Source organism: Oncorhynchus mykiss, chromosome 1 (assembly GCF_057628025.1).
Source record: "Oncorhynchus mykiss isolate SJ-2025 chromosome 1, ASM5762802v1, whole genome shotgun sequence".
In the NCBI taxonomy this organism is placed as follows: domain Eukaryota; kingdom Metazoa; phylum Chordata; class Actinopteri; order Salmoniformes; family Salmonidae; genus Oncorhynchus; species Oncorhynchus mykiss.
The window spans coordinates 29995098-30017650 of NC_143022.1; the positions used below are offsets into that span (position 1 = coordinate 29995098).

At 45.2% G+C, this 22553-nt stretch overlaps 1 protein-coding gene across 1 annotated transcript in view; it reads right to left on the reverse strand.

Moving 5' to 3' along the window:
• The window catches only part of hydin (HYDIN axonemal central pair apparatus protein), a 73652-nt gene that overhangs the window by 5724 nt on the left and 45375 nt on the right, over positions 1-22553 (reverse strand). Inside the window, exons 24-77 of the mRNA XM_021597913.3 lie at positions 21791-21907; positions 20179-20467; positions 19429-19638; positions 19008-19145; positions 18646-18820; positions 18428-18555; positions 18031-18161; positions 17794-17930; positions 17571-17698; positions 17190-17384; positions 16121-16270; positions 15342-15581; positions 15066-15192; positions 14629-14781; positions 14263-14433; positions 14003-14176; positions 13610-13809; positions 13400-13537; positions 13079-13262; positions 12835-12976; positions 12527-12689; positions 11901-12116; positions 11238-11687; positions 10921-11130; positions 10016-10212; positions 9757-9939; positions 8605-8724; positions 8339-8498; positions 7963-8135; positions 7598-7796; positions 7383-7482; positions 7127-7226; positions 6850-7018; positions 6506-6747; positions 6279-6387; positions 5929-6133; positions 5587-5822; positions 5334-5485; positions 5047-5242; positions 4861-4969; positions 4508-4741; positions 4040-4401; positions 3646-3806; positions 3445-3539; positions 3109-3322; positions 2771-2992; positions 2558-2684; positions 2224-2389; positions 1920-2067; positions 1558-1768; positions 1146-1367; positions 861-1030; positions 431-629; positions 179-337 (exon numbers count right to left, since the gene is read on the reverse strand). Coding sequence (XP_021453588.2) covers positions 179-337; positions 431-629; positions 861-1030; positions 1146-1367; positions 1558-1768; positions 1920-2067; positions 2224-2389; positions 2558-2684; positions 2771-2992; positions 3109-3322; positions 3445-3539; positions 3646-3806; positions 4040-4401; positions 4508-4741; positions 4861-4969; positions 5047-5242; positions 5334-5485; positions 5587-5822; positions 5929-6133; positions 6279-6387; positions 6506-6747; positions 6850-7018; positions 7127-7226; positions 7383-7482; positions 7598-7796; positions 7963-8135; positions 8339-8498; positions 8605-8724; positions 9757-9939; positions 10016-10212; positions 10921-11130; positions 11238-11687; positions 11901-12116; positions 12527-12689; positions 12835-12976; positions 13079-13262; positions 13400-13537; positions 13610-13809; positions 14003-14176; positions 14263-14433; positions 14629-14781; positions 15066-15192; positions 15342-15581; positions 16121-16270; positions 17190-17384; positions 17571-17698; positions 17794-17930; positions 18031-18161; positions 18428-18555; positions 18646-18820; positions 19008-19145; positions 19429-19638; positions 20179-20467; positions 21791-21907 — 9706 coding nt within the window. The remainder of the gene's footprint in view (positions 1-178; positions 338-430; positions 630-860; positions 1031-1145; positions 1368-1557; positions 1769-1919; positions 2068-2223; positions 2390-2557; positions 2685-2770; positions 2993-3108; positions 3323-3444; positions 3540-3645; positions 3807-4039; positions 4402-4507; positions 4742-4860; positions 4970-5046; positions 5243-5333; positions 5486-5586; positions 5823-5928; positions 6134-6278; positions 6388-6505; positions 6748-6849; positions 7019-7126; positions 7227-7382; positions 7483-7597; positions 7797-7962; positions 8136-8338; positions 8499-8604; positions 8725-9756; positions 9940-10015; positions 10213-10920; positions 11131-11237; positions 11688-11900; positions 12117-12526; positions 12690-12834; positions 12977-13078; positions 13263-13399; positions 13538-13609; positions 13810-14002; positions 14177-14262; positions 14434-14628; positions 14782-15065; positions 15193-15341; positions 15582-16120; positions 16271-17189; positions 17385-17570; positions 17699-17793; positions 17931-18030; positions 18162-18427; positions 18556-18645; positions 18821-19007; positions 19146-19428; positions 19639-20178; positions 20468-21790; positions 21908-22553) is intronic.

Here is a 22553-nt window from a genome sequence, read left to right on the forward strand (position 1 = left end):
GTCTCATCACACTCACATCTAGAATGACAACCCATGAAAAGGAATAGTCTTTTTGGCTCAACTGTGTTCTCTTTATAGATTAATTGTGAGCAAAATATACATTAATCTAGCAACTGTACTATTGTGTGTCAGTGAGAGGGACTAGTGTCAGTGGTGTGGAGGTGGCTGTGAGGCGTACCCTGGAGTCCAGCAGAGTGTGTACAGTAGAGCTGAGTAGCAGGGAGAAAGTTAGAGAGGAGTGGCTGTTGTTCACCAGGGGAATCACCCTCCTGATCTTCTGACCAATCTGCGGAGCCCCCAGATTCACCAGCTTGTGTCTGGGGTCCTCAAAGTCAACCTGGTAGCAGGAAGGTCACAGGGGAGGTATGCATAAAGACACACACAAGCATGAACACACACATACGCAAGCTCCCACACACGCATTCCTCACCTTCATCTCAATACCTTGACCTAGGATCTCGACCATCTGCTTGGCACAGTCATTGATCTCGAAGACCACTCTTTCATGGTAGCGCATGGCCTCCCGTGGGTAAAAGGTGATGGGCACCTCCATGGACCCACCAGGGGGCAGCACCTCTGGCTGGAAGCCCACCTCCAGGAATGGGGTGTTGGAGAACTGACAATCTAGACTGGAGAGGACAATAACCTGCTATGGCAGCACCCTCAATGAGAAACACTGATATATAAAGTATGCCTTTCCCTGTCAGTGCAGTGAGGCCTTTTTCATTACATTTCATTTGGTAGTTTGAGAGGAAATTGGTCTGACAGCGAGCCTGATAATGGAAAAATGCTGTTTTGTTTAGGTTTTGAAGTTGTCGCTCAAACACAGGCAAAGTGCCAGACAACCAGTCAGCTGGTACCTGATCCCTCTCTCTCCCTTGTTGCTTATGATCAGTGTATGTGTGGCTGGCACCATCCCTGCACAGTAGATAAAGCTCATTCCAAAGTTGTGTTTCGAGAAGGAGAAATCCAGGCCAGGGGCAACCGCTGAACCAAGGATGGAGCAGCTGAACACAGGCCCGTTCTTAATCTGAAGAGAAGTGAGAGAGAGAAAGAGAGATGGAATCATTCATAGATTGGAATCATACACACAGTAGATATAAGGAGGAAAAGGGAGAGCAATGATGCTAAGATGAGATGCTCACCTTGATGTTGAGGCCCACGTCTTTGAGCACACACTTCTGCAGGGGGAAGAATGTGACAGTACAGCGGCTTTGTCTGCCCACCTCAACACGCCCCTTGTCTGTCTCCACCTTTAGGTGGCGCTGCATCTCCGCCGAGCCCCATAACTCATACTGAACATCCAGACTGAACTTCCCCAGGTTGGACACTAAGAAGGTACACAATGTTGTATCACTGAGCTCCACCTGAACAAGGACAAAAAGCAAAAGGAAGAGAACAAAATGTAATTATAAAACTCAAACAGGGCAAAGGGGAGAAAAAGTACCTCTGAATTTGCATGAGTTTTGTACTTCACACAACAAAGGCTTAAGGGGAGTTCGGTGTATAATTAGCCTTTCTGTCTGAGTCTTAAGCTTTGAAGTGGACATTTCTCACTTGTTTGAAGTCCACCTGATGATAAGAGTTGCCTGGAGACAGCTCGGTGACGCCTCCCTCGGTGCTCTCACACTGCACACAGGCATTCATGCTGTAACCCTCTGCCTTGATGTTCATATTGAGGGGCTGGACCTTCCCCTTCACCTGGACCAGCAGGTTAAAGGTCACCACTCCATCTTGTGTCGGGGTGAAAGACACAAACACAGGGAACCTGCAAGACACCAGGAGAGAGAGGATGTTTTGTGTCAAGGGTATCACTCTGACAATATAGTAACTATAACTACAGACAGTCCCTCTTAGGCTGATACACCATTCTATTAAATTAGATTCAGGTGTATCACCGATGAAGTTGAGCTACACACCTGTCTTTAGGTGGCACCACCCCCTCCATGGGCTCCAGCTGCAGGCTGTCCAGGAAGGCCTCTGAGTAACGGGACGTTTCCTTAATGAAGAACTGAAAGGGCTGATTCTCTCCATTCAGCAGATACACTGTTTGGTGAGCCTTGTGTCCTACAGAGACATATTCACAGAAACATGTTGTCACAACAAATGTTCACAGGTTAAGACTGATGTTGTGTTTAGGATAATGTTATTAAGAATTTTCTCATATGATAATGATTCTAGTGCAGTGGGTATTTTCTACCTTAGTTGCTTTATTGTACTTACCCACTAGCAGGTTTCCCAGGTTAAGATGGGCATGGTCCATGTAGACAACAGGCTCACTAGCTGTTCCAACGAGCAGGAAGGGCACAGACAGGTTCTGATCTGGGATCAGGAAGGTCCAGAATGACTCCACTGTATCTGGCTCCTGGGCCTGGAACTCAAAAGATACCTGCAGCGGGAAGAATTAGAGATTTTACAGCTGACATTTTCCCCCAGTAAAATAGTAAAACAGCAGAGAACAGGGTTCACTGGAGCTGCACTAAAAGCAGTAAGAGTAGCTGACATTTTATCAGTGATCAAGGACCTCAAAGTGAAGCACAATATACACAAGCCCTACCTCTACTTTTTTCCCAGGCTGAATGGAGTTATTGGGTGTGAGACATTGGAAAGGGGAGGCACCTGCATCCTCACATCTCCAGATAAAGGAGTAAGGCTTGTTGGTGGGGTTTACAATGCTGAACTGCCTGTATGGGGGGAAAAGATACAATGAAATATACTATTCAAAAGTAGTAAACATGTTTTGGGCTTGAGTGATCAAGCTACAACCCACCTAAGGATGGAGGAGCCAATGCCCACAGATCTGAACTCTATGACCCTAGTGTTGGGGTCCAGGGGGGCCCTGGGCAGGGCCCCATGAGGACCACGCAGTTCTGGGTTACGTCTGTTTCCACTGATGTAGTCTGAGTCCTCCAGGTGGAAGTGGCAGTAGGGCAGTAAACTGCGACCACACACCACCATGGTGGGGCTCTGCTCATCTTTCAGGTTTGGGATGCTGTCATAAAACACACACATAAATACAATATTTGAGATGATGAAAGTGCGAAAGCACACATCAAAAATTCACTCCGCCTTGATTTGTAAGTGTGTGTCTATGTTCCTAATCCTGACCTGCAGACCAGCCTGGCCTCACACTCTGCTATCTCGAAGGGGGAGAACTTGATCCTGAAGGTCTGGGTGGCTCCAGGGCTGATGATACCCACACTGGGCTCCACGGAGAAGGGTGGCAGGTCTGGGTCACCCAGCATCAGGCATGACACGCTCTCCAAAGAGCTGGCAGGTCTCACCCCTAATCTACTGCTCTGACAGGAGCGAGGGCTAACGTCTGGAAATATAGAGCACAGATCATGTCAGTTACAAGGTCTGCTGATATACAGTACATACAGTATATTGATAGCATATTTTTATATTTTTCCTCAGAACCAGAAGGCAGTGTCTGAAAGTTACCTCCATGATCAAAGTTGACACCTTTTCCATATCTGTCCATTAGGACCTGCCATGAGTACTCCAGCTTCACACTGCTGTTGTTCACCATCTGGAGCCTGCACACCATGGGACATGATGAAAATTAGAGGAACTAAAATGACATAATTTGTATTTCTGACTTACATATGAAAGGCACAGAAACCCAAATAGACATTAACTTACTGGAACATTCTGGTCTGATAGAGCAGTGTGTCCTTGAAGCGGATGGTCTCTGCGTTGCAGGTGAACTTAGCATAATCACACACAGCACTGATGCGCAGCTCCGTCTCCCTGAATGACTTCTCTACTACAGAATGGACTGGCTCTGGGTCTGTCTCAATCACCTGGGGACAGACAGGACACACACAATTTAATATTGAGCTCTCTATCAGTGTTTAAATTGAATTGCCTCTCATTCCTTCATGGGTCATTATACACATAAATACAGTGCAAGTAAAGCTTCTGGATAAATAAAATGTTTCCATTTTATAAATAAAAAAAAGATCATGAAAGATTCTGCTTTATCCCAGCTGTTTTATGACTGGGCGGTCAGTCACAGATATTTGGGTGACTTCACCTTCTTCTTTGTAGGCTGTTGACTGCCCACTTGTTTTCCAGAGTCGACCCACTTGACGGTCCTGAGGCGGTCGTCCCAGTCTGGCACCTGGTCCACTGGCTGCTGGAACACCACTCTGCACAGCTTACACTTCACAGGCTGGGCGATCAGCACCACGGGCTGCTCTGAACAGAAGGTCACGGTCACCTCCTTGGCACAGCCTGCATGGAGGTGGCCCACCTGGGGGGAGAAGGAGACTTGGGGGCCATCGGCGGGCCACTCGAACCTCAGCACGTTATTGCTGCTCAGGTTGGTCATAGTGAAGGTCTCCTGGTAGGGCCTGGACACGTCACAGTCTCCAAAGAACAGCAGGTCCCCCTTACCTGGGTACAAAATACAAGGGAGGGACACATATTCAACTAAGGGCCTGAAGTAGTGGAAAACTGGCACACCTTTGCTGTATCATTCTAAAAAGCTTTGAGGCCTTACCATCTGGTGAGTACTCCTTTTGCTGAGCCTTGCTGTTGATGTTGTCCAGGGAGATGACGTCATGGTAGCCCTCCCCCAGCAGCCGCACCACTGTCTCCTCATACTGGTTGTCCACCACTAGGAGGCGCATGTTGGCCTCAAAGCTCTGAGCCACCACGGGACTAAACTCCACCTCAAACTCCGCCTGCTGACCGCCTAACAGCACCAACGAGGCAGTGTGTGCCATCTGTCTCTCTAAGGGGAGAGGAAGGATGGATAGGATGAACTTTACAGTTGAAACAATCGTACTATACAGTGTCTCTACACAGTGTCTCTGCTGGTTTTCTCATGGACCAGTTGTATACTGTACCAACCTGTCCCGACCTCTGCATCTATCTGTGATGAGGAGATGTTGCTGCAGATGGTGTTGGGAGCAGCTCTCAAAGTGAACACCCCCATCTTATCCAGAAGATCAATGTGAATCTGCAAAGCAGTCAAATAATGCCAATGTATAAACAGCACTGTTCCAAAAACGTAATATAAACAGAGGATGTTCTCACCTGAGCGGGTACATTGACTTCATTCTTCAGCACCAGGGGCAGGGTCTGGGCCCGGCCCACCAGCAGCCGTTTGAACTGCAGCAGAGGGTGTCCACGGCTGGTCCTCAGGACTGGTCTCAGAATAGTCACACTGGGCAGATTGCCATCACCCATCAGATCAAACACCAACACCTTGGACTTGGCCATGGGTTGCAGACTAGGAAATACAGGAGAGTGAATGATGAGAGAAAAGTTTACCCACACACACAGGTATGCACACACACACACACGCAAACTGAGGTATGTACCTGGTAGCTCCCTCCAGGGTGGCCTCAAACACAGCATGGTAGGTCTGCATGGTCTGAGGGGCGAAGGTGATGATGGCAAAGGCATGAGAGTGACTGGGTATAGAAAGCCTGCCAGGCGTCAACTCAAACACCTCCGTGCTACGCACTGATATCTGTAACAGACAAACAGTCACTGTTCGCCCTGCTGCCTTACAGCCTACAAACACAATCAATCTCTGTTTCATAAACATGTTCATCAGAAAACCACCCATACCTTCGTAAGGACAGGTTTAACTGCGAGGCTCAGCTCGCAGGGCACCTTGCCGTTGTTGGTGAGGCGGAAGCGTGCTTTGGCCGGGCGACCCACCAGAACATTATTGAAAACAAATTTGTTCTCATCCTGGATATAGATGCCCATGGAATCACGGAATTGCTCACAGTACAACATGGTGCTGGTCTTGCAGATACGGTGCTCCTCAAAAATAGAGGCAATGTCTTTGTATGCAATCCCTGTAGAAAAATACAGGGTGAGTCCCAATTTCAACATAAGCACTCAGGGCCAGGGGTAACGTTACATCACATTTCCTTCTCAATCATTGCTAACTCATATACACACCTGACATGCAGACTTCAGCCACAAGCCGGTAGGGGATACCGCCTGGATTGTCTGAGGGGTCTCGGTCAGTGATGTCCAGGGCCAGGCACTCCTGCCACCGTCCTGCCTGCTCTGCCACACAGTCTACCGTGACCACCTGGTGAGCGCCCGGCGCCAGGGTACCAAAACCAGGCACCAATGAGAACACGCCCATGGTGAAACGGGCCTGCACACCGGGGAAGAGAGGGAGGCATGGGGATGGGGCAGTGGTGGATTATGGATCCATATTCAAATGTTTATCTTCATTAAGGTCATTTACATCTGCTGAAGTTAGTTTCTAGGTATGTTGTAATACGAGGAGGAACTCTTACCAGAGTGGACATGCCCATGTCCTTCTGGATGGATTCAGTTCGCCGCACTTTGTTTCCAGTGAGGGGTTTAGCAGAGTGGTTCTCACGTGATGTTCTCTTCCCCACAATGCTGCAGTGAGACATAAAGAGGCATTCCATGACTTTGGGTTATACAGAGAAAGTGCTAAAATAGAGGAAGTATTAGGAGTGAGATACAGTAAGGTTAGAGTTCATAGTGGTGGTCATACCCTCTCCTCTGGGCAGGCTGTGGCAGGTCTTTACACATCCTGCTGATGTTGAAGCGGATCTCAAAGTCTCCTTTGTTCTCTATGGTGAAGGTTTGTGTCTTGCGGCAGCCGTAGACTAGTGGGCCAAAGTTAATGTCACTGGAGGGCATGATGTTGTATTTCGAGAAGAGGGACCGGACTGAAACTTTGATGGGAATGATGGCAATGGTCTCTCCACCCTCTGCAATATTTGGCTCAATCACCTTTGAGAAAAAGCAGACACCTGTAAGGCACCAGTGGATACTGAGATTGAAACAGCACACTACTGAAACTCTTCACAAGTTTTATTGGTTGAGTCTACTAACTTGACAGCGCAGAATTGGTTGCTCTCGGATGGACACCTCCTTGTTGTGGCGGAACACAAACTGGACGCATGTGGGCCGGTCGTTGGGGTTGAGGGAGCCCTTCTGTGGGGTGATGGTGAAGATCTGGTTCAGGTCTGGCACGGCTGGGTCTGTGGCCTCCAGGATAAACCTGGGAAAGTGGAGGCAAAGGGAGGGCTGATGGATAATGTGCTTAATATGGTAAAAAAATGGCATGATTAGCAGTTAGCTTTAGGATAGTATGTTTATTGATACTCACTTGAAAGCTATCTCATATTTGCCCTTGTTTTTCATGTTCACAGAAAGCTTGACCTCCTCAGATACTTTGATGGTTCCAAAGTCTAGACCGCCGTCAGCCCCTAAAAAACAAACACATGTATGGTAGATCAGGGAAACACCATTAATTTCCCTTTCACAAACAGGAAAAGGAATTAATCCAAATCAAAGGGAGCTGGTAAAATGATGCATGTGTGAAAGAAACAAGCGTATCTGTCTGTGAGAACTCCTGTAAAGACCTTTAGGGAAGGTGATGTCCAGAGCCACGTCGTAGGCCTCAGCAAGGATCTGAATGTTCTCTGTATGGACAATACCCAGGATGTTCTCCACATCGGACACCTAACACACACAGCAACACACAGACAGAAAGTCACACCACAACAATATGAGATAAACAGGAATAATGCAACATGATGATACCAATCATCAAATTAATTATCACCCAGTACTGTACCTCGAGGCGAATGGCTCTCTTCAGGTTTATGGGCTTCATGGCTCTGAAATGCATCTGCAAGCAGAACTCAGAGTGTGGCAGGATGATGCCCTGGTCCTGAGACACACTGAACTCATCCCCCAGCACCTCCAGCCCACTCAGCCTCCAGGCTGCAGGCAGCAGCGTGTTGTTACGCAGGCACAGATTCCTTGTGTCCTTCCTGAGATTCACAACCAGCACAGGGAGAATGGAGTATAGTGGCGAAAGGAAAATCAACAGAAAACTACCATGACAAAAACAAATTCCTCTACTTTGAAACTGACACATTAAAAAGCACTACAGTAGTTCTGTGCAATGTGGACTACAGCATTAATTAATTCCCTGACCTGTGCAGTAGAATCTTATCAAAATGCAGCTGCTTGCGTTCGATCTCGAGCTCGGGCCGGACCCCGCGACAGGAGAAGCGGAAGATGGCTGGCTCTGGGTTCTCTTTAATACAGCACACCACACTGTCCTCTATCTGCCCCGGGCTCGTAGGGTATGCCCACACTGTCAGCTCCTGCAAGGGCACAACATGGATAAGTGGTACTCTGTGATTACCATACAAAGTCTCATAACAAAATGTGGTTATTACAGTTGTATACTGATAACATGAAAAATGTATGGATGTGAAACTGTTCATTGATAATATTAGTGACAATGACACCTTCCTGGTATGTTTGACTACATTCAACTATGTTATGAGTAGTTCTGATTGGCTACTTGTCTCTCGTTGGGCTTGAGGGTCATGTTGGGAGGGTCCAATAGGTAGGTGGTAGCCTTGGTGTCATGCTGGAAGCAGAAGTGAATCTCAGCATCCAGTGGGGAGTTATTGTGTATCACCAGCCTTTCCATGTTCTCTGGATACTTCCTCTCTTTATACCTATGGCGCAGACAGGTAACACACAGGCATACATCACACATGTTGTCCTCTATGGAGTTACAGTGAATAAACTCACAGAGTAGGTAGTGGAAAATAATCCTCTTACCTATCTCTGGTCTTCCCACAGAGCAGCGGGCCAAACTCATAGAGGCCAGAGCGGATGATGTAGGTCTTCTGCAGAACCTCATCAGACTGAAGGACCCTCTTACTGTGGGCAAACACCATCCTGGGAGAGACCAAATGACACACACTCAACACATCATTTACAGTGATAATAAAACATATATATCTATAATAAAACTTAGAACAGCTCTGACAAAATTCAGTTAAAGGTCCAGCGCAGTCAAAAATGTGATTTTCATGTGTTTTTATATATATATATATATATATATATATATATATATATATATATATATATATATATATATATATATATATATATATATTTCCACACAATGAGGTTGGAATAATACTGTGCAATTGTGAAAATTATGATAATTCCCTTTTAGTGTAAGAGCTGTTTGAAAAGACAGCCTGAAATTTCAGCATGTTTCGGTGGGATGGAGTTTTGGAGTCTGGTGACATCACCAGGCAGTAAATTAGCTAATAGACCAATAAGAAAGAGAGTTCCAAACCTCTCTGCCAATAAGAGCTAGTTTTCCATTTTACCCTCCTACTCAGACCACTCCCAGACAGTCCTAGCAAAATTCTTATGTGAGAAATTGATCTTTGCTAAGCTATTTTTGTTTCTTTTTGACCATTTTAATTGAAAACTATCACAGTAAGATACTTAATTGTTACTCTGGCATTTTTTGTTATTGAGATAAAAACAGCTGCATTGGAAAAGCTGCAATATGTAACTTTTTGGGTGACCTGACCAAATTCACATAGACATGTGTGCTATAGATCTCTCATTCTAATTGAAAGCAAGTCTAAGAAGTGCTAGATCTTTTCTATGTGTGCTATTTCTATGCTCCCCATTCTTAAGATTTGTTTTTTAGTCTTTTACTGTCGGTTTTGTACACCAGCTTCAAACATCTGAAAATACTATATTTTTGGTTTATGGAAAATATATTTCACAGCGGTTTAGATAGTACAATGATTATCTACACTATACTTGCTTGTTTTGTCACATAAACTGAAATTAGGCTAACTATTAGCAACCAGGAAATGGGGCAACTTCTGCATAGTGCATCTTTAAGTATAGAAATTGGTTCTATTTCACAAATGTCTTCTAGAAACAAATAACAATACTCACTTTACATCTTTGCTGATGGATGGATATGCACAGATGCCCCTACAGTACATTTGGTACCGTCTCTTTGTACCCAACAACTCAAAGTTCAGTGTTTGGTCAAACTTGCCAGGCAATTGGGAGTGGAACCAGATCTTCAGCGTCACCTCTCCATTGGGTGGGACATTCCAGCGGAATGTGGTGAGCCTATAGAAAACAACACATTTAAGTCACATTTATGCACATTAGTGTATATTCTTATGTAGTGTATAGATGATCTCACCGCTGGTTGCGCTCCTGCTGGGACTCCTGTTGGCAATGCTCAGTGTCAGATAAGGGAGTCACAGCGTTTAGAGGAGGGGAGCGAGAGTCATTGGACCTGGCCCCCTTTTTGGCTGGGGTGCGTCTCTTGTCTTTCTGACTCTCTCTGCCTGTGTCTGCCTTCTTCCCCCGTCCTTTGGTAGGGGTCACCACTTCTTCCTGTAAGACCCATTCAGTTAGACCCGACTATGATGAATAGCTTCATTAATTAAACCAAGAGAGGCTGCAGTGGTTCGCAGGTCTGTGTACCCACATCCATACCCACATGCAAATTTGTGAGCAAAACATTTAAGCAGTTTTAGAGTTAATTTCCTGCAATTCTACACATTCTTCCATGGGGCGTAGAGAAGATTCAGCAATTTTATAACACATTTCTTGCAATTCTACACATTCTGCCATAGGGTGGAGAGAAATGTTTGCTGTTTTTAATATGATATCTAAGTGAGAGTAACTGACAAAATCAATGGGGGTCCCCCGGGCGGTAATTCAACCATTAATAAGTTTAGATAGTTGGCCGCTATACTGACTTACCAATCTAAAAAATTTTAGCTGACATGGGCAAATTGAGTGACTGTAAGTGACTGACATAAGAGAACAACTGCTGATGCACAACCGAGTTTTGAAATTGCAGCTTGTGTATTCTACTATTCTAACTTTCAACAGTAAGTTGAGATCCCTACTGAGTTGGGCCGCCAGTTGTCCATCCCTGCTCTTGACATAGTGTTATTAATGTATCATCAATGGTGTTTTTTAAAGTGAGCAAGAAGTTAATAAAATAAACAAAAAATAAAATAAACGAGTGAATATGGTGGCAATAGTGGTTTGATGTGTGAGGTTATGCTATTTTCCATGGAGGACCAATTATACCTTGACTGAGCCTTGAGCTTCAGCCTCCATGTCTGTATCCTTCTTCTCCCCTGTTGGATCCTCTGGAACTGAGGGCACCATGAAGGTGAAGCAACTAGTGATCTGCTGTGCACTGGGCACAGGCCTCTTCTTAGGGTAGGGGATGACAGAGAAGATAGTGGAGGGGGGGATAGGAGGGCCCTTGGGTCCCAGCCCTAAACCATCCAACACCTGAGGAACAGAGTAAGTTGACATCATGTAAAGCTTTTTTATCAAAGATCGTCATAGGGATCAAATATAAAATGAAGGGAGAATATTACTGCAAGTATCTACTGTACCTCTTCAAGAGGGGGCAGTTTGTTGCTCTTCAGGATCTCTATTCCGCTAAGATAGTCCCTCCCAGTAACAGAAAGGAGGATGTGGGGCACAGTCTCAGGTGCAGCCTCCCTGTCCCCTCCCTCAGACCCCTCCACTGCTAGAAGGGCCTGGCTAGGGGCTGGAGACACCAGCTTCACATCTGTGGCATCTGCCTTCAACTTTTCCTTCTCCAAGCGCTCCTTCTCCTTCTCCACCTTCTCCTTCTCCCGCTCTTTCTTGGTCTTCTTGCCGGAGGGGGCCTGTCTCTCAGGGACTACTTCCTCTGGCTCCTGGATGTTGTCTTCAGAGAACAGGGGCTGGAGGAGTTGACCCTGGGCTCGGTCCCAGAACTGTAGGATGTGGAGAAGCTGGGGCTGGCTCTGCTCGTAGAGCCTGAACCGAGACAGCAGCAGTCGGTCACCCTCACTAGACTACAGGGAACAGAAGGAGTAGAGGAGTTTCAATTACAGGCCAGTTAAACAGCTATTAAATATGTTTTATTCATCTGGGTGTCAGCTATTGTTTAAACAATATGAGGTACAATCGTAAAAGGAGGAAAGGAACTAGTTCATATTCAAAATATGTTTGTCACGTAATGGCTGTGCGTTCTTATGCTTCACTTGGTATTTATGAGGGTAACATACCAGCTCTCTCTCTGGGTCCTCGCTTGGTAATGGAGACTCATCCTGACCCCCTGCCTTGCCCTCTTTTGGCTTCTTCTTCTTGGGTCCCTCCTCTGGTTCCCTAGTGCCCTCTGTGGGAGAGTCTTTATACTCCTTGCCGTCAGCACAGGAGGACATTTTTCTCCCATCTTTCACCGGCTGGTCCAGTTTTGTCTCTGAGCGTAGGGCACTTGCAGACTGTCAGTGTAAAGTGGAAATAAGGGAGGAACACATTAGGAAATGTAATTTATTATGCTACCACTTCTCCTATGCACTGCAATGAGCACCATGTGATGCAGCTTTTTTTAAAGAGAATTTTATTAGTTCTAAATAGGACAATCAACAATTACAGAAATACTATTATCCCCCCCAACTCAAAGATAAAGACAAAAACATAACAACAATCAAACATTAACAACAGAAAAAAAGTCCTCACATTTCCAATAATAAAAATAAATAACGATTCTAATATGTAGTCACAGATAATGCAGATTACACTTCAACTATAGCCAATATTCACACAAAATAATAGAGAATATACAGATTTACAGTTCCAATGCTTCTATAATACCTTGTGACACAGTTGGCTGATCTGACGAAACACTGACCTGTTTTCCTCCAAGCTGACTCTTCTTCCCTGATGAGTCGTCCTTGGCAGGCTCCTTCTTGCCTTTCTTGTTTTTCTTTTTCATCTCCTCTTCTTCTCTCACTCTCTCTAGCTCCTCTTGTTGTCTCCTCTCCTCCTGTTCCCTTTCTGCCCGCTCTTGTTCCCTATCACATTTACATACATTAACATTAACATAAACTCTACAATTACATACATAATTATTCACATTCCAGTCTGTTTAAACCATTCTCTCTTAAGTCAGACACATTGCTATACATAATATGTGCATAAGCATTTTTCATCCAATACCTGCGCTTTCGTTCTCTCAGTGCCACAAGGTGTCTGAGATCGATGCTCTCTTTCTCCTCCTCTGGCAGGGCATCATACTCCTCCTCATCCATTTCTTGCAAGCGCAGCTTCTCCTTCTCAGCGTGCTCCCTCTGTAAGACCTCTGTGATGGAAGGAGTGTTATTACCAGTCACCGTAGTAATTACCTCAAACTATTGTTTAGTTTAGCACAGCTCCCAGCTCCTTTGGCCTAGCTTGTCCTCACCCTCTGCCTCTCTCTGTGCCCTCTCCTTGGCCTTGAAGGCATAGTAGTTGTTGGAGAGATTGACCATGTAGATGAAGGATCTGTTGTTGAAGGCCTTGAGGATGATCTGTAGGGTGCTGCTGGGGGAGAGGCTGTACAGCGTTTCCAGCCCATCCATCACAACACCCCGGTGACAGTCACTCAGCTGCCAGGGGACAACACATACATCCCATTCATCATCAACACTCTCGAGGATCACACAGGATATTCATTGAGGGTCCATCCCAGACCAAGGACTGGGAGGCCCATATAGGCTCTGTGTCTCTCAGTACTGTATGTCACCTGCAGTCTCTCTGAGAGGATGTCCACTAGCAGTTGGTCTGGTAGCAGGCAGCTCATCAGGCCCAGCTCTCCCACCTGGCTCACACTGATGCTGAGCTGCCGGTGGATAGGGCCACCACCCTGCACAGAAAGCAAGCACTAATAAGAGGCATTACAAACTGTGTCCTAGCTTTGATATAGTAATACACACTATTGTGATGATCAGGGTACCATTGACGGGGCGGTGGGCTGTGATCCGTCGATCCTCTTCCCTCCCACAACACTGTTCTTGTTACGTGTAGAGATGGAAGAGGCTGGAGCTTTGGGGTCAATGACTTGACTGCCCTCAGCTGTGTGTTTGGCTACAGCCTCCACACTCAGAGTACCAGCACCCTGACCAGCAGGCCCCATCACCTCCACCACAGCCTGGCCTGTACACACACACACACACAAACATTACACCTACAATTAGACAACTACAAACAAAGCATATAACCTAGTTCGTCCACAGATAATTTACTGTTAGGCTTTAATGCAATAAATGACCATTTGTTTGATACAGTTATCATTGGCTGAGAGAGTGAGACACACCAAAAACGTCCTATCCATCAAGCTGAGACTCACCGGCCTCCTCCACCCTCTTCTGAGCATGCTCCATAGCAGCCTTGGCACACAGCTCTCGGGCCCGCAGGCCAGCAGAGGTCATCCCTGAGGACAGTGCCTCCAGCACTACAGCATCAATGTTCAGACACGCTGCACCATAGTATTTGGCCAGAGTCACTGCTGTGCCTGTTTTACCTGCACAGAGATATGTGCAAATGGTTGAAAGAAAAAACTGAGTGTTGAAAGTGTTGAAATCTTTTGGTGGATGTGCCACTCTTTACCTGAAAGGGGAGCCCCATGCACAATGATTGCGATGCCCCGGCGGTTTCGTGCAGCCTGGCCCTCAGGTGACAGGTCAATGCCCATGTGGCGTGCAATAGCTCTGGACACTGGGTTGACCTCCAGGTCCCCCACACTGGCAGTCCTGCTTTCCACTGTGTCTTTGATCAGGTCTGTGACAGAATGCAACATGATACCTGCTGTCTTTGATCTCTATAACTATTATAGTGTCTGAGGTATCCTGTGGCAAAGTTGTGTACTGTGAGCAGTGTGAGAGCTGTTCAGCTATTCTGTCTGTTTCTTCAAGGTAATCTGTACTGTTCTGAGTGTTGTGATGTTAATGTTATATATTTGGTCTTGTTCAGTACCTCCACATGGAGTCCCATCCTTGGAGGGAGCTGCCTCTTTCTCCTCCTCCACGAATCGTTCTGGAAGGGGTGGGGTGGCTAGCTCCTCCTCCTGCTCTCCCTTGTCCCCTGCCTCAGATGCCTCCTCATCTTTAGGGTAGCCAGCCTTGGACTCTGGGGAACCAGACAAAGCTCTGAGTCAGTGAGAACTTCCATTACAGATGATCCCAGATCAAATCAAAGCTTACACTGCAGCTCAAACTAGGCCCTTTACACAGTAAGTCCCAGATCTCACCCCTATGGATTATACATGACCTCTAAATAAGTAAGCCATCAGTAAATATTAATCTACTGCTCTGCAGAGGCTCCCATTTTGTAGATATGTCTTATCCATCCTGATAAGAGATAATTGAACAGTCTGGTTGCAGAATGAGAGTGTGGTTCCACTGCAGACCTACCATCCTCCTCTTCACAGTTATGTTCATTGTAATAGTCAATTATCTCAGGAGGTAGTGACTCTCCCGGGGCGCGTGGGGGCAACAGCAGGACGTTCTGGACATCATAGCCCTTCATCATACGCAGAATCTTAAGAGAGAGGGAGAAATTAAATCCAAACATTCTTTCTTAGTGCTTGAAAGGTACGAAAACAGAAACGGAACAAAGGAGATCACTTAATGAGTTAAAAGAACCATGTCTTCCAGAGTGCACCATTAGAGGCAGTCAATTGATTTCACCTTATCTTCCTCCAGGTATTTCTTGTCAAACTCCAGGGAGTAGAACTCAATGGGAAAGGGGCAGGGGTTCCGTACAATCACTTCAGCCTCCTCTCCAGCACTGAATGGCAGGGTGGGTCCCAGCTCCAGCACAGAGGAGGAGAACTCCAGCTGGGGCTCCTCTCCCTGCCCCTGGGCCAGCAGCAACATCCTCTGGGTGCTTTGGGCCACTGACACCACCAGCCTCTGGCTGTACGCCCTCTATGGCAAACAACACAGCCAAGATGACAGTTACAGTACATCCCAAGGAAGCAACCAGACACCATCTGCAGCCCAGCCAACAGTCTCTCTCGCAGTATTCCCTGTGGTGTGTCTCTCCCGGACTCTAGAACATTACTTAGACCAACAAGTCATGTACTGTAGAGGCTTCACCAAGCTTTTAGTTTAGTTCAGCTAATCTCCATGAGACACCATCAAGACTCTTAAGGCAGCAGACCTGTCATTGGGGTGTGTGTGGTGTGTGTGTATCTGATGGAGGAGATCCATACTGCAGCAGAGCGAGATAATGCCCTCTGTGAGTCTAGTCTCTTATTTGTGTCTCCCAGCTCAACCTGACTCCATCATTCATGAGAAAGATGAGCTCTGGAAATATTGTGCAAATGTGAACATGTGGTGTTAACAGAACAGACAAGAGACAGAGACACGGTCAAACTGCTTCTGTCATTATGAGAGAACAGTGTTCCTTGTAGTCATGACAGCTTAAATATATTGAAATGTTATGGGCCCCTGGTTTTTCTTACCCCCTCGGCTGGGCTGAATTTGACCTGGACGTTGACTCTATCTCCAGGATACAGCACGCCTGTTGAAGGTAGCATTTCAAATACCACTGGAGGAGGACACTGTTCCAATCTGGCCTTCCGTCTCAGGTGGAGGGGGACATGCTTGTCAATCTACACACAGGCCATAGACACATATCCCTTGAGTTTTCAACAATTATTAACAGGTCATAAAGAACAGAGATACAATATCTATACCCTAGACTAATTAGAGAATCCCAAATGAATAACTATGTGGATAACTTCATTACTGAAGAGGAATGTATGTATCATGATGTCGGTATGTTCTGTAATACTAGGACGTCTTATTGGTAAAGATAAAGCCCAAAATATGAATGAGATGAGCTTGACTGCCCCTCATTAGACTCAGTGTGGGGCCTGGGGTCTATAATTATCCTCTGAAGACACAAGACAAGAAGAAAAATGAGCCAAAGCCTTGCAGCTAATGCCCTTAATATCCCATTTTAAAAGCTTTAATCCATCATAAAACACGAGATAATGAACAAAAATGCACTTAATTAGCTATTTGTGTTAACGGTAACAGCACATCATTTAGGTTAAACACACTCTATTTGAAGGTCATGTTCTTTTTTACTCTACAGTGTTGCTGCTTACGGTTTGACTTTTCCTGCAGTCAAATGACCAAATCGCCCTCTAGTGGCCTCACGGGTGGAATGTTTTTAATATGTTGTATTAATAAAATACAACGCTGAAAATCCGATGTTTCTATTTAAACGGTTTTGTTACATTTCAGTATTCTGTGATGTATATAAAGTGTAATATTGGGATGCAAACTCAAAATGTAACACATTTCAACTCTGTATCTGACATGGTACTTGTCTTCTTTTTCTAAGTCCATAACCATGTGTGTGAGGTGTATACTTTTGCTTCAAAGTAGATTTTAAGACTACCAAGAAACACTCTGTGTGACCCTGATTTAGCCCACTGCAGTAAAAGGTTCAAAAGCACAAGTATCTAAAATAGCAGGAGGCAATAGAGTACAGTATATTGGTGCATAAGTTGGGTAGTGTACCTTCTTTCTGGGCCGTTGCTCCTCTGCGATGCTCCACTCACAGGGGACAGGCTCGGGGTTGAACAGCTGGACGGTGGTTACCTGACACAGCCCACACTGGATGCTGTCAAACTGCAGCGTATCCGTGGAGACTGTGAGGGAGGGCATGGTAACTACGGCACACAGATGGACCTGCACTGCAGGGCCCCCAACCACCTGGTAATCACAACACACAGCATAATGACACCATGGCACATTCAGCCTGTTTGACCTTAAAAAAGATGGGTCTAAATATTTAATGTGGTGGAAAAACAATAAAACTTCAAATACACTCAAGAAGCTAAAGAAAATAAATAGGATATAATGAAGTAGAGAACTAAAGGTACAGATTCCCTGCTGTACCTGTATAGGCATGACAGTGTTGATCTCCCCTAAATTCAGATTTGCTCCTCGTGGGTCAAACTTCACTTCAAAGGTCTCAGTCTCACAATATGGCAGATTCTTTACTCTATCCAGCTCTACAACAAATCCTGGAGAAAAAAACAAATCTATTGTTAAAAATGATCCATAATATTCCCCAAACAGCTCCATATGTAGCTACTTTAAGGAATACTGGAGAACCTACCTGTGCCTGTGAGTGGGCGGCGGTCAGCCCGGAAGGACACAGACATGGGTCCAGTGTTTGTCACTTTGACTATGTGGTTAGGAACACTACCATGGATCACATAGCCAAAATCCAGTGTGTACTCCGGTAGGAGGAATCTAAACATGAGACACAATGAGATCCCACTTTCAGTAATGATTCACATATACAGTATGCATAGCCATGGAGGAGAGATGGTGCATTTGCATGTGAGCCTACCTGCTAAGCTTCTTGCGCCACTTGCTAGTAGACGCAGGTGTGTCTCTATTATCCACTTGTCTGTTCTCAACAGCCATGGCATTCTGTTTCACCAAGAGCCTCTCTACCTCCATCTGCAGCAGGGCATCATACTGCACACAGAGAGACAGAAATCAATTTTCACACACATCTGTCCACACAGCACAGGTATCATGTCTGCCATACAAACTGAACACATTAGCTTTGTTTCGTCTTATGAAGACAATGATAATGTTGAGATCTACATTTCAATACATTTTAGAATAAGGCTGTAATGTAACAAAATGTGGAAAAAGTCAAGGGTCTGAATACTTTCCAAATGCACTGTACATGAATCAAGGTGAAAGTGCTGAGTGATTGTGATACAGTAGGTACTGACTGTAGGGATGTAGTCCTTGTCTGACAGGTTGCCATTTCCAGTAGCAGGCCGGCTGATGGCCACATCCCTCCTGTCCTCCTCCAGAGCCTCCTTGGCCTCCTTCACCACTGCAGTATACCTCTCATCATCTACACAATACAAGAATAGCGAGTTACACACTGCAACAAAACAGTTTTAGAGTATCGCGATAGACCTCCACAATGACCAAAGTCACATACTGAGCTCTCTGGGTAGGTCCAGGCACACCCTGGGGAAGATGCCCTCTCCTCTGAGAGTGAGGCTCTCTGGCTCAAAGAAAGCCACCTGCAGCTGGAAAGTCTTGTGGAAGACCTCAGGGACCCCAGGGAGATAGTACACTGAAAGCTTCTGCTCTGCATTCGCCTCGATGTAACCCTTTGAGTAATGAGAGACAAACAAAGAGTTACATAAAATACATAAAAATGGTATCCACAAGTTCATCTGGCTCTGCCAAAATCCATTGAAAGTAACTACATAAAGGGTGTATGTAGTTACACTAAAGGATTGGTAGAGAAAGCAGACTGTAAAAGGGAGGGATCCCCTGTGCTGTGGGCTGTCTCACCATTCTGGGGATGACCAGGGGATGTCCAGGCCGAGGGTCCTCACACACATCCTTCTCCCCCAACAGAGCACTGAACTGAAAGCCCACCTTCCCTGTGTTCCTCAGGGTGATCTCTGCCTCGGCCACATGGTCAAATAACTGCAGGAGAAAGAAGGGAAGAAGAAGAAGAGCGGGAATGGATCCAAACAATGTATGCTGAACCCGCAAGGATAAGATTCTGCTGATTCACTCCTTTAAAAATAAAAAAATCAATAAGTCCTTGTTTGAATATCAATGACAATTGCCTTGAATGCATTCATTGCATACCCAAACAGGGACGAATGAAAAACACAAGCAAAGAAAGCCAACACAGATATCTCTATCCTTCACAAGTGAACTGGACTCAACTAACACAGCCTCAGGGTGACCATAGTACAAATACCTGAAGGCCAAAGTCTATCTCTGTTCTGTTCAGGCTGTAGGTGACTAGTGAAGCCTCTCCTTTGAGTGTGATTTCATATGTGGGGCCCTCCTCGACCTCACACAGAGCCAGAACCTGACCACTGATGTCAGCATGACCGTAAAAGGAGAAGGACACCAGCTGGCTTTCACCTGGCTGCAGCACCCCATATATAGGTAGGATATCAAAAACCTGCATCAAGGAGAGAGGAGGAGAGACATATAAGGAGGTATACAGTAGGTCAGAACAATGATAGACCGATAGAGAAAGGCAAGGACATATGGATAGAACAATAGTGAGAGGGTAGGCGATGCACAAAGGAATAGTTGATAAGAGGTGAGAAACTTTGATTCAATACTGTAATTCAATTCAACAATGTTCTCTGTTGTTCCAATGCAGCCATTTTATCTCAATATTAAATCATTTCTGAGTAACAATTAAGTACCTTACTGTGACTGATTTCAATCAAAATGGTGAAAAATAAATGAAAATAGCTTCTTAGCAAAGATCAATTTCTCAAACAAGAATTCTGCTAGGACTGTCTGGTCTGGGTGGGGAGGGAAGGGGTAAACTGAAAACTAGCTGTTATTGGCAGAGAGGTTCGGAACTCTTTCGTATTGGTCTATTAATTAATGTACCACCTGGTGATGTCACCATGGAAGGCCAAAACTCCATCCTACCAAAACAGAGAAGAAAGCTTATCAGCTGGGCACCTGATAGTCTGTACTGTACCTCCTCCACTCCAACACTGGGGTGGTCCTTTGTAGTGCGGCTTGCTGTGCCTGTGTTCTGATCAGTACTGTCTGGCCACTGTGCTGGTGAGGTCCTGTTGATCTCCCGTCTGCTGGGGTTGTAGCTGCCTCGCCCCTGGCTCTGCCTCCCCTCTGTGATGAGAGTGAGGGTGACTGGAGCTGACAGGGGATCTTTGGGAGAGCCCTTACCCTCCTTAGTCTCATTCTCTTGGTCTCCCTTCACGTCCTCCACCTTCTCATCCAGGAACAGTTTGGGAATCTCAATTTCCCTGAAGAATAAGTATATAATGTGTTATGTTATATCTATAGTATTGAACTGTAATAAAGACAACTCACTGGATATTTAATATTGGATCAAGTAAGGCATCCAAGTAACAGACACATTAACAAAGTAACAAATAAAGTTTAATTAGTCTATTAAAATGAGCAATAAAATAAATCAGTGAAGGAACTCATACTAGCACAGTAAGTCCTCTCAGAAGCTTCCTGATCCTCCCCCAACAACACTCTTCCCCCCCCCCCCCCCCCCCCTCCTCGGTAGCTACACGCTTGGTACGTCCATGAGGTTAATTAATTACAGAATGCTAATTAATTAATGGCATTTTAATAGAAATGCTCCAATGGACTGAAAACATATTTTGCAAGAAAGGGGACCGGACAGATGTTGCCAGATAATAAATGAGAGACAGACATGCACATTGACAGAAATGTAGTGAAATGACGACATAGAGAAACACACAGATACATACAGAGATACAAAATACAAGGAGACATGGTGATGAAAGAGACAAAGCAGGTCGCGCCTGCAGACTATAGTAAGAGTAGGTGTTCTGGGGAGTAACAGCAGGGGGCAGTGTTGTATGGGGAATTCTATGGCAGTTCGTGCCACCAGCAAAGATAATTTAACAGGTTAAATTAATATACTCCAGAGGACCACTGTCAGGAGGAACCACCATATTTTGTCTCACTATACAATATATGATTTTAAGCTTTCTATCTTGTCCCATTGCCCTCATTTGTAAGCATTTGTGTGTGTGTATGTGTGTGTGTGTGTGTGTGTGTGTGTGTGTGTGTGTGTGTGTGTGTGTGTGTGTGTGTGTGCACATGTATGTGCATGTGTGTGTCTGTGCACGAGTGTGTGTATGTGCTGACATTCCATCACACTAATCCCCAGACACCTCAGAAGTCTCTGGAACAAATAACATTTCAATTACACAAAACTGTCAGCAGAGAGAGAAAAGTAGATTTTTTGTTTTTATATCGTTAATGTAGCCCACGAAGCCAAATGCCTTTTCAAAGATTGTCTGAAGTGAAGACCCTCCTGGGAGACGCCTGAAATGATTATACTCTGCTATAATTGGGCTAGATGCTGACAATCCAGTTCTTCAACCATTTGGAATTATTTCCAGTTAATGTAATGTTAAAAAAAATTGGATTCCATATGCGGTCACTATCGTATGAAATAAGCCTGCTGTGAATCTCTGATCTGAAATTTCTCTCTATATGTTGGCATGATATAAATACATTATATTGCTCATTCTATTCAGATACAGGGTGCAAGTGCTGGAGCTTGGTGAACGGCAGGATCAGACCTGTTTGAGTCCACTCTGGTGTCAATGTTTCTAGTTTTGGACAGGTCCCATCGCGTATCCCTCTCCTCCTCATGTGTGGTTACTCTTCCCTCACTCACGTTGGTCTGCTCAGGAAACCTGGGGAAGTGAAATATATCAGCACCAAAAAAGAAAAGGACAGCAGGGCAAACTGTCTGTCAGAAACATATACACCATAAATCAGTTAGCTAAGCGGATGAAAATAATAATAGCAGGATCACCAATGATTGAATTACTGATAGGTATTTAATTAGCAGGTTGGCCGGTGCATTGTGAAAACCAAGTGAATATTGATAGGAAGGGTCATCCACTTCTAAGGGGGTGGGTCTGGAGAAATGAAAAAGCAGGAGGCTGAGTGATAAATCTTCACTGGCCTGCACTTTAGCCCCACGTACAGCACTATTGATTCCTCTGAGGCAGGACATGGCAGCAGCTGAAGAACAATTAAAAACTATAAAAACTCTACAATACGCTGCCAGAGATTGGAGCTGTATTGACAGCTCAGATTTAACATCAGAGCCAACATGGGCATTGACTACTTTGAGTGCTTAGAGTGTAGTATTTTTAATAATAACTTATAATAATTTCTACAATCAAATTATTTTGCAGAAAATCTGTTATCTGTACACACTACAGAAACCCTGCTGTGATCACAAAAAGCAGGACATCATTGATATGGAGTCTATATATCTCTGTGCATAATGAACTGATATCTACTGAAGGCAACTCCATATTGTGGAGCTGC